Raw genomic sequence first — 9,601 nt, 5'->3', positions numbered from 1 at the left:
TCCTCTCTCTCTGCCTAAAAGTATCTGGTGTCTAATGGCGATGGAAAAAGTATACTCAAAATAGAACTCCTAACGCTTTGAAGTGTTCTATGAATACTGTTTGCATAATTATAGCTTCTTTATTATACTTGGGGAGTTTCAGAGACATCCTTGTATATTACTTAGTTAAGCTTTGTTGTTAGCCTTGTAAATAATTATTCCAGCTCTGAGAGACTTTTGCCAATAAGTAGTTTAGCCATATTTACATATGATTAGTCCTTAGATTACCAGTAGTTACACTTATAATTTGATGAATTTGTTTAACCTATAGTTTAACCTATTGTAAATTCAAATAAAATTATGTATGTAAAGAAGAGCAATCACAACTAAGGTGTCCGTTCAATTTGGCATTACATTCAAAGGGTATGTACATTAATGATATTAAGACTAGTGATGTTGTCAGATTTGGTCAGATCTGGCGCAAAACTTCCAGGTACTGGCCTTCTCTTTAAAACTATAGTTGCCCAGGAGATTCTTGAACGCCTTGAATAGCTTCGTTAGCGGACTATTGCGCTGCAGTCCGAGAAGATCTCCTTGTAGGGGCTGCACATCCAGGCGCAGCTCCTTGTAATCCTCACTGGCCTGCAGCGAGAAATAGCCGCGTAAATTGACTGCGTACTGTGGATTTCCCACTCTGGTCTTCGCAAACTCAATCGTCTGCTGCAACTGGTGGGCGAAGAAAGATTGACCGGCGCCACGTTGGAAGGAGCGTCCGGTCCAAGTGTCGTAGGAAATGCTGATCAGCCACTTGTAGTATGTCGGCTCATTCGTTTCTTTCAGTTCGACATTCAAAGCATAGAGTTGCGTTAGCACATCCATAATGGTGTCCACATAGCAGACCAACCAGTAGTAGTATATGGGCTGCGTCTCCTCCGTTTTGTTGCTCAGCACAATGGAGCGCAGGCATTTGAGATCGTTTGTGGTGGGTGTGATGACATGCGATCGCACTATGGGCGGTGCATTGTACACACCGCCTGCGTCGACTTTCGTTTCTTGTGTCTCACCGACGACTGGCGGTTGAACATGGACGTTTTCCATTCTTTGCTGCTTTCGCGGAATGGCCTTTTCTGATCTTTTATCCGCCACTATTTTGTCGGCAACTAACCTATCCGCCAAGCCAAATAATAAGTAGTCGTATAGCTTCTCTGGCTGCGAAGATAGTTCCTTATCGCTGCAGGCTTGAGCTGCCAGAACTAGGCATTGTCTGAAGTAACATAAATTTGAAATGGACACTGATTTGGCCACGTTGCGCTGCAACTCGAACGGATCCTGTACGCACATGGCGCGATCCAGCTTAAAAGGTTCTGGCGGCGTATCTGTCGCCTCATACATGAGCTTCTGTTGCTCTTCATACTCGGGAAATCCTCCCGGCGTGCCCAGGGTTGTCTCTTTGTCCACACAGCTGCCCAAAAAGGGACTCAGCACACTTTTATCGAAGTTCACAGTGCAGTAGTAAACAAAGAAATTTTTGATTAGATCTAGCGTGGTGATCCGTGCTGGAATCGGTGGCGCTAGTTCCAAGCTGTAGGCATAGTTGATGCCCGACAAAATAACCGGTGGACAGTGCGACTGGAGCTGTTTGATGGAGGGCAACTGTTGATTCACTTGCAAGTTAACGATGATCAAGGAGATTAAGCAATAGCTTGTCATGCTGCCATGCCCAATCAATTTTAGCTGCTTGGCCCAGATTTTCAAAAACAGGGTGAGCTCGCGAAGCCGCTCATCGCGAAACATTAGTTCGCGCACAAATCGGGAGTTATATGTGCTATTCGGATTAGACATATTGATGTCTATGTTGAGGCCAGTGAGCTCGTGCTTGCATCTAATGATGGGCACGCAGGCATGTCGAATAGTGAAGACATCAGCAAAGCATTTGGATCTCCGTAAAAAGTGTGAGACCTTGTTGTACAGCTGCTTATAGAACAATGGTGGCTGGTCGCCATGCGGCTGCAGATACAAATCGATGTCGCTCTCTGCGGAAAAGGATGCGGATTATGTGCCTGCTCTCATTTACTACTTGACCACTTACCCTTCAATGCCAATCCAGTGACCAGTGAACCGAAGGGGAACACCCTAACCCTGCCCCTCATCTCCTTCTCTATGCAGTTGCGGACGTGCCCGAAGCAGGTATCCATCTTTCGCGGATCACTAGCGAAGAAATTCAATACAGTGCGCAAGTGGCCGCCGGACTCAGAATTGTCGAGAGCCTCCCGCAGTTCAGTTCGCTCGGATTGGCTTTGTGTGCTGGCAAAGATCTTGGTAATGGCATTCAATCGTTGTCGCATTTGCTTTTGGGGCTTGCTGGCATGCGTCAGCAGCTCGTGGGCAAGGCAGTCCTGCATACTCTGGAAGGGGGCAGCGCATACCATGCAAAGCACCAGATTACCATCACCATCCCCAGGTGGGGAAGCTACTTCCGAGGCAGGCGCCGGCATTTCTGTAAGAACACGTTTCAATTATTGCTTCACGAACAGGTTTATTCTATTCAATAACAATGATTAATACGTCAAGGGTTGCCCCGTTTTTCTGTCAACCACACGCTGGAAGTAGGAACTATGTATGATGCCTTTGATTCCCGGACAGAGCAGCACATTATTGTTGGATCGATAGATGGGCATACCATCCGCCAGCACCTTTTCCACGTTTAGATATATCAAAATCTGGCAATCGCTGCGGAAACCACTCAGAGTGGAATTGGTCTCATCGCTGCTAGCAAAGTGCACATGGTTGCGGTTCATCCTACTTAGCCCTTGGCTCCTAATTGCTTCCCAATGTCTGTGGTAGGTGCCGTGAACTGCCAGGGGTATCTGTCCCACAAGCATAATCCTCTCCAGACCGCCTGCTTCCCCTTCCGCTACCGCCAATGAGTGTCCCTGATTGGCGCGAATCTCGTGGACTCGCAGTTCCGGGTTCCAGCGAAGAGTATATCGTTGCTTGGCATCCACGGCCGCAATCTCCTTCAGTTTTTCCAAGGTAAAGGACTTGTAGCGTGGGTGCTTCTGCAAATCGGGTACACTAACGAATCCATCCGCACGGATGGAGATGCCCTCCGTTTTCGCACCGTGCCGCAGCAGCCAGGAAAGCTTTTTGCTCAGTTGCGTGTCGATTTGCCGTTTAGAGGCCATTATTTGTGCTAAAACTTACTTTTATTTATGCAAAACAATGCAATGTATTTAACTGCGTTTCTATAGCATTCTACAAGTGCAACATCTGGCGGCACAATTTGGTACTAGTGTGCGTGGGCTAACAGAGTGCTGTTACGTTTAGCAACGTGCTGTTAGGCGCAAGTTGTAACATATGAAATCAGTAATCAGTACAATTTATTCAAAACTTCCAAATTCTAGAATATGCGGCTGCTTGTGCTCTATGGCAGTCAAACCGGCACCGCCCAGGATGTGGCGGAGCAGATCTGGCGGGAGTCGCATCAACTGGGCTTCCAAGGACCCGTGCTGCCATTCGACGAGTACGATATGTCCAAGCTTATCGAGGAGCGCCTCGTGGTCTTTGTGGTGGCCACCACTGGCGACGGAGTGGAGCCGGACAACATGAAGCTGGCCTGGCGATTCCTCCTGAAGCGCAGCTTACCCGCCCAATCCCTGCAAGGCATGCAGTTCGCCTGCCTTGGACTCGGTGACTCCAGCTATCCAAAGTTTAACTATGCCGCCAAGAAACTGAGCAAGAGGCTGCAGAATCTGGGTGCCCATTCCGTGTGTCCAGTGGGTCTGTGTGATGATCAGCATGATTACGGACACTTGGGTGTATCCCTCACCTGGACGAAGGACTTGTGGGCTGATCTAAAGGGCATCTCTGGTCTGGATGAAAGTAAACTGAGCAATAGCACCCAAACTATTGTAAAGTGGTCAGTAAAGGAGTTGGAGTTGGAGTCCGGCATCGCTTCCTTGGACCAGCTTCTCTGGAGCCAAAAACAAGCTGCGCACTCTTTCAAAATTCTGGATAACCAAAGAACAACGGCAGCGGATCACTTTCAGGATGTACGCTTCCTAAGGCTGCAGTGTCAAACTGAAGATCTGAGCTGGGAACCCGGCGATGTACTCGATATTCAGCCGCAAAACAGCGATGAAGCCGTCAAAGCATTCTTTGATCTTGTCCGCGAACACGGCCTGCACTTTAATGAAAGCACTGTGGTGGAGGTGTCCAGCGCCCACCAGGATATGCCTCTTCCCATAGCCTATTCCAATCCCTTGAGCCTCCAGCAGGCCGCCAAATTCGTGTGGGACTTGAGTGCTAAGCCACGGCAACGTTTTCTCGAGGTGCTAGCCCAGAATTGCAGCGATGAAATGGAGAAGGAAAAGCTGCTGGAATTCTGCTCCGCAGAGGGAATTGATGACTTAGTGGCTTATGTGAACAGGCCGCGTCGTAATCTTCTGGAAGTTCTAGAGGATTTCCGGCATGCCACCTCTACTTTAACTCTACAGCAGCTATTTGAGATGATGCCACTGATCCAGCCACGTAGCTTTTCCATTGCCTCGGATGTTTCCGCCTTAAGCTTGGATCTACTGGTGGCCGTTGTGGAGTACAAGACAATAATGCATACTCCACGTATGGGCTTATGCTCCAACTGGCTGAAATCTTTAAAATCAGGTACTGAGTTGAGCGGGTTAGTTAAACGAGGAACCATGGTCTGGCCAAAGGACTTAAGCATACCACTTATAATGGTAGGACCTGGCACAGGCATCGCTCCATTCCGTAGTATAATCCAAAACCGATTGTATGCTCAATCTAAAGGTTGCACCATTGGTCCCATGGTTGTTTTCTTTGGCTGTCGCAACAAGACTGCAGATTTCCACTTTGGAAATGACTTCTCCACCTGGACCGATGCCAAACAGGTAGAGGCGCATGTTGCCTTCTCGAGGGATCAGGATCAGAAGGTCTATGTCCAGCACTTAATCGCGAAGAATGGTGCTCATCTAGCGAAGCTTATAAAAGACCAAAATGCCTACATTTACGTGGCTGGCAACTCCAATAATATGCCAAAGTCTGTCAAAGAGGCCTTCATCGAGTTACTAGATGGCGATGCCGATTACGTGGATCTAATGATAAAGCAGCGGCGATATCAGGAGGAAACCTGGGCGTAACACCGTGTTTATTTGCGTATAGTTCCTATTTGTACAGTTTTGGACGGAAATTATATCTTTGCCCACACTACTTAATGTCAGTTTCAAAAGTCTTCCATCAGTTTTTCGGAGGATGTGTGACAGAAGGGACAGTGTCCTTTCTGCAGCACTTGCAGCTCAAAGTCTTCAGCATAGAACAGCTGAAAAGGAATTATCTATAGTACAAAATGAAGTGATGTTTTTTGATTAAACTTACCAGCAAACATTGCGGACAATAGGTAACCTGCAGATCGGGCAATATATTACGATAGTACACATTGCGCATATTCTTTCCCCTGCGCTTGAGAATCAGCACATGATTGGGATCTATGGCACGCAGGCCATTGCGATCCAAGCTCAAAGGTAATGCACTGGCCACATCCTCGTTAAAGGGATCCAAATCCTCAGCGTGCTTCGCTGGAGCCAGCAGCAAGCGCTCCGCCTCGGCATCAGATATATCCACTTCTGGATAAAATTGTACTAGGGGTAGAATTTCTAAAAGAGATATGAATATTAACAGATATCTATGTTGAAAGACAAAGTTCCATACCGAAGGAAACGAAAGAGAAAATATAATCTTGGCGGCAAGTGGGACAACAATTGTTATTCAAATGTTGACTGTAGTTGGAGCACTTGTAACACAGTGGCAAAAGCTCCTCCGGATCGTTAAAGCCACTTTTGCAAGCCTTGCTGTTTAGAAAATTGAGCTGAAAGGGAAGTTCTTAAGTATCGCATTCAAAGGATTACTAACTACTCACATCAATCTGCTCTTGGACTCCAGCTGGTGGCTTCAAAGACTGCAGTCTCTTGTTGATAAGAAGGCACAACTTGTTGGCCTGCAAGAACTTCGCTTGCTTGGCCAGCGTAAAAAGTACCGAACTGGAAGATAGGATTTCAAATTGATCAACGTTCTACTTTTGCAACCTATGATCTTAACTTACAACATGCTTACACCTTTGGGTACACCTTTGTGCTCCACTTCGTTTAGTATAAAGCGGCTTACGTTGAATAGACTAACTGGGGAATGTGTGGTAAAAGGTTCCTTCATATACGAATATATGACGCTGTAGGCGTAATACACCTTGGCAACACGTAAATGATTTTTGTACTCCGTAAGGTGGTGATCAACTGGACTTTGTTCTCTTTAAATAAAAGTTATATATATATACAGGGAATGCGCTCAGGTAAATATTGTACATACTCCTTGGCGTGGTATACATCTAAATGTTGCTTAGCCAACAGCCAATAGAAGTAGCTCGCATCCAAGTAGCGCTCCTCCACGATGGCCGTATTGCTCAGTTGCTTCAGCAAACGATTGGCTTCCTTGGTGCGTCCTGCCTTTATGTAAGCTAAAAGCCACAACTTTTAAATAAAACAAACGTAACAAAGGTGATCAACTCACCCTGATGCGCCTCTATGAACTGATCCGTTTCGGCCAGCCATTGCCCATGCTGGTAGTGCACGGTGGGCAGGAGTTCCGGCAACGATTCCGCCAAGCGGAAAGCCTCGGGCCAGTCGCGTACTTCGATGTGCAGTTGCACGACTTGGGCTTCGTCGCCCAGCTTCTTGAATATCTCAGCGGCCAGGGGAAGAGCTCTGAGGGTCTTTAGATTCTGGGCCACCGATTCAAGGGCATCGCGCTCCGTCAGACTCAGTCGTCGTCCGATATCGTACAGCCTGAAAAGAATCTCAGTTAATTATAGAGCTAAATATAACTTTTCTTGACTTAGTTACACATCCGCCCATCCTTGCTCTGCCACAATATCAATGGCCTTCTGATTTTCGCCAGCTGAGAGCAAAAGTTCCGCTGCAGCTCGTGGCTCCTTCACCGAATATGCCCATTCCGCTCGCTTGCGTACAAGTTCCTTTTTCTCCTGCTCTGTGCCGTCCTTGATATATTCCTGGGCTAAATCGAACATGCGTAGATCTGTGTACATTTCCAGTGCTCTGGAGGACTGGCCACACTTGAGGAATAGACGCGCTGCTTCCTTAAACTTGCCGGCAAAGGCGCAGTTCTCTGCGAGTAGCACCTCCTTAGGTACCGCCGATCTCTGCTGCTGATCTCGAAGTTCACCGATGAGCTTGAGCCACGGAAGGTTCCTCACTTTGACGTAGGCATCGCGGGCAATATTTATGTGCAGTGCCTCCAGCGCGGATTGAGCTAATCCCTCCCAATCGCTGGTGGTTACGCCCAGACAGGCGACCTGGTAGGCCTCGCTGAAATAATATATAACATCATTAATAAAGAGATACCAGGCAGAATGGGCATGTGTCTTACTCAAACAATCCAGCTTCGATGAACTGCCACATAGTGGAACCCAGGGCCAAAGGTGTGTTGTGCATGATGTTGCCGCGCAGGCAGAAGGCAGTGGCTCCGCAAAGTCCCACCACCACGCCATGCATGTTCTGTGGCGCCCGCGGCGGCAGATTTCCCACCCGAACACTTAATCCGCCTGTTGTGTGGGTATAGCAGAGCATCGAATCCAGATGCGTGTTCCAAGTGACGCTGTTTACGCCCGTATCCTGGTATAGAATCGTATCGTTGATTATGTCCCGCACCACCAGGCGACCTACATCGTCCACAACGGCGATCTTGCTGCGCTTTGAATTGATATCCAAGCAGCGAACCGCCGAAACGGCAGTGGTGATGAGCAGGGGTAGCGAGTTGTTCAGAAAGATTCGGAACACTTGGCCGTTCTTTAAGCCCACCATTAGTCCTTCTCTTCCCACTGGGCCACCGGTGACTTTGATGTATCGTATGAACGAGTCCATGATCCACTCTCGCTGCAGAACACCCATGAAGTCCAGACATTGCAGGCGCTTCTCTTGGCAGAGAACAATGTGACGGCCACAAACCACCAGCAAGCTGCAGTCGAACTTCTGCTGGATCTTCTCGCGCACCTTATAGTGCATTGGTTGATCCTCTCCAGAGCTCAGCTCGTAGAGAACCACACGTTCCGGCAGCTGAACCGCCAGTCGATTCCGATAAATGGCTATTTTCTGGACCAAATCTCGACACTTGATGCGCACCTTTTGGCCAGAGATCAGGTGTTGAATGATCACATCGCACATGTTTTCCCGGAAGGCATATCGCTCGCGGTAGAGAGCGTGCACAGTACTAGACGCAATGTTGAAGCAGGCCAGGGTTCCATCTTGACAGCCAATGGTGTAGGATTGGCCATTCGGATGTAGGGCGACTGTCCAGATCCAGGTGTCAAAGGTGTCGCCCAGCGTACCCAACCGAATGCCCTCCCTGGTGAAGAAGTGCAGACCGCCGGTGCAGCCGCCCACCAGGCAGAACTCTCCATTGGGAAAGTATTGCAGGCACAAGGGATCAAAGCCCAGAGTTCGTTCCTTGCCAATCATCTGACCGCTCAGCGTGTGAAAGGATAGCGTTTGGCTCCAGTCCACCACACCAATGGTGTCCACGCTGCCAGGACCACTGGCCGGACAACATTGGACACTAAAGACATTGCTGTTGGGGCCACCTGGCCGATCGATCCTGCCCTTCTCCTCGCCCAACTTGTTTCTAATTGATATGGTGCCATTGGCCAGGCCCAGGATCAGGTACTGACCATCATTTGTCCACGAGCAGCCATTGACACGCGCGGTTATCTTGTACTTTTGCACCGCCTTCTGGTCAGCCGACCAAAAGGCAAAATCCGACAGGGAACACGAGGCCAGGTGGTGTGAAACAGGATTGAAGCTCATGCACTGAATGGAGTCACCATGCCTGTGGATGTAATCATATGTTATCACTTTATAAGACTAGAATTGATTTTAAGTATGGTTTGCACTCACGAATACTTGAGCAGCCCCTCGAGCTGTGGTGACCACACGATGACCATTTTGTCGGAGGCTCCGCTGGCGAACCGCTTGCCATCCCTCGAGTAGGCCACACAATTGACCGTGTCCTTGTGCGCCTTCAGGGTGTTCAGCAAGGAGCCATCGTTTGGGTCATAGATGAGCAGCCGGTCCCCCGCAGCCACCACCAATTGGCTGCCATCGGGGGCGTAGCACACATTGTGGACACTGGAATATGCGGTTTTCCAATTACCGTTATAGATGTGTGGTGCAACAGGTTGTGGTTTTCCACGAATGAGAAAGATTTACCTGATCTCGTTGTCTTTGCTGTTGGGAAACTCGATGCGTTCCAGCCATTTGAGTACTCCCCTCATTTTTGCACGAATCGAATTGGTTAATCCTGCATAGTTGGTAAAAATTCCTAAATGCAGGTGCGTTGTTTACACACGGATTCCATGGCAACCAACCACAACAAAAGTTGGCGTCTTGGCTGGAGATGGCAGTTTGGCGGGTTTTTCCGTCAGTTTTGGCTTTTTAAAGCCAAGACTTGGCAGGTGAATAGTAATCTTTGAAAACAGTTAATAAATTCATAACATAATAATCATCTAACTAATTATTTAGGTGTACATTACTTATACAAATCT

The 9,601-nt window shown here is 48.2% G+C and overlaps 4 protein-coding genes across 4 annotated transcripts; 1 reads left to right on the top strand and 3 right to left on the bottom strand.

The window, feature by feature from the left end:
- Positions 1–258: 258 nt before the first annotated feature.
- LOC120449530 (speckle targeted PIP5K1A-regulated poly(A) polymerase) lies at positions 259–2,526 on the bottom strand. The gene is made up of 2 exons (XM_039632050.1): positions 2,069–2,526; positions 259–2,012 (listed from the first exon to the last, which is right to left on the bottom strand). The coding sequence occupies exons 1-2, from the start codon at positions 2,472–2,474 to the stop codon at positions 439–441; spliced, it is 1,980 nt and encodes a 659-aa protein (XP_039487984.1). The 5' UTR covers positions 2,475–2,526; the 3' UTR covers positions 259–438.
- An 11-nt stretch (positions 2,527–2,537) lies between these two features.
- Positions 2,538–3,190, bottom strand: LOC120449533 (tRNA 2'-phosphotransferase 1). Its single transcript, XM_039632053.2, has one exon. The coding sequence runs from the start codon at positions 3,162–3,164 to the stop codon at positions 2,538–2,540; it is 627 nt and encodes a 208-aa protein (XP_039487987.1). The 5' UTR covers positions 3,165–3,190.
- A 121-nt stretch (positions 3,191–3,311) lies between these two features.
- On the top strand, positions 3,312–5,205 carry LOC120449531 (NADPH-dependent diflavin oxidoreductase 1). Its single transcript, XM_039632051.2, has 2 exons — positions 3,312–3,326; positions 3,384–5,205. The coding sequence occupies exon 2, from the start codon at positions 3,387–3,389 to the stop codon at positions 5,133–5,135; it is 1,749 nt and encodes a 582-aa protein (XP_039487985.1). The 5' UTR covers positions 3,312–3,326; positions 3,384–3,386; the 3' UTR covers positions 5,136–5,205.
- LOC120449526 (intraflagellar transport protein 122 homolog) lies at positions 5,178–9,563 on the bottom strand. The gene is made up of 11 exons (XM_039632039.2): positions 9,267–9,563; positions 8,955–9,185; positions 7,432–8,886; positions 6,888–7,370; positions 6,556–6,830; positions 6,355–6,502; positions 6,095–6,295; positions 5,912–6,032; positions 5,704–5,860; positions 5,371–5,648; positions 5,178–5,314 (listed from the first exon to the last, which is right to left on the bottom strand). Exons 1-11 carry the CDS (start codon positions 9,329–9,331, stop codon positions 5,219–5,221), a joined length of 3,510 nt encoding a protein of 1,169 aa, XP_039487973.1. The 5' UTR covers positions 9,332–9,563; the 3' UTR covers positions 5,178–5,218.
- Between the last annotated feature and the right edge of the window lie 38 nt (positions 9,564–9,601).

The sequence above is a fragment of the Drosophila santomea genome, chromosome 3L, assembly GCF_016746245.2.
Source record: "Drosophila santomea strain STO CAGO 1482 chromosome 3L, Prin_Dsan_1.1, whole genome shotgun sequence".
NCBI classification, from domain to species: domain Eukaryota; kingdom Metazoa; phylum Arthropoda; class Insecta; order Diptera; family Drosophilidae; genus Drosophila; species Drosophila santomea.
The sequence above is the reverse complement of the archived record's forward strand: the minus strand, read 5'-3'. Positions and strand labels throughout refer to the sequence as shown.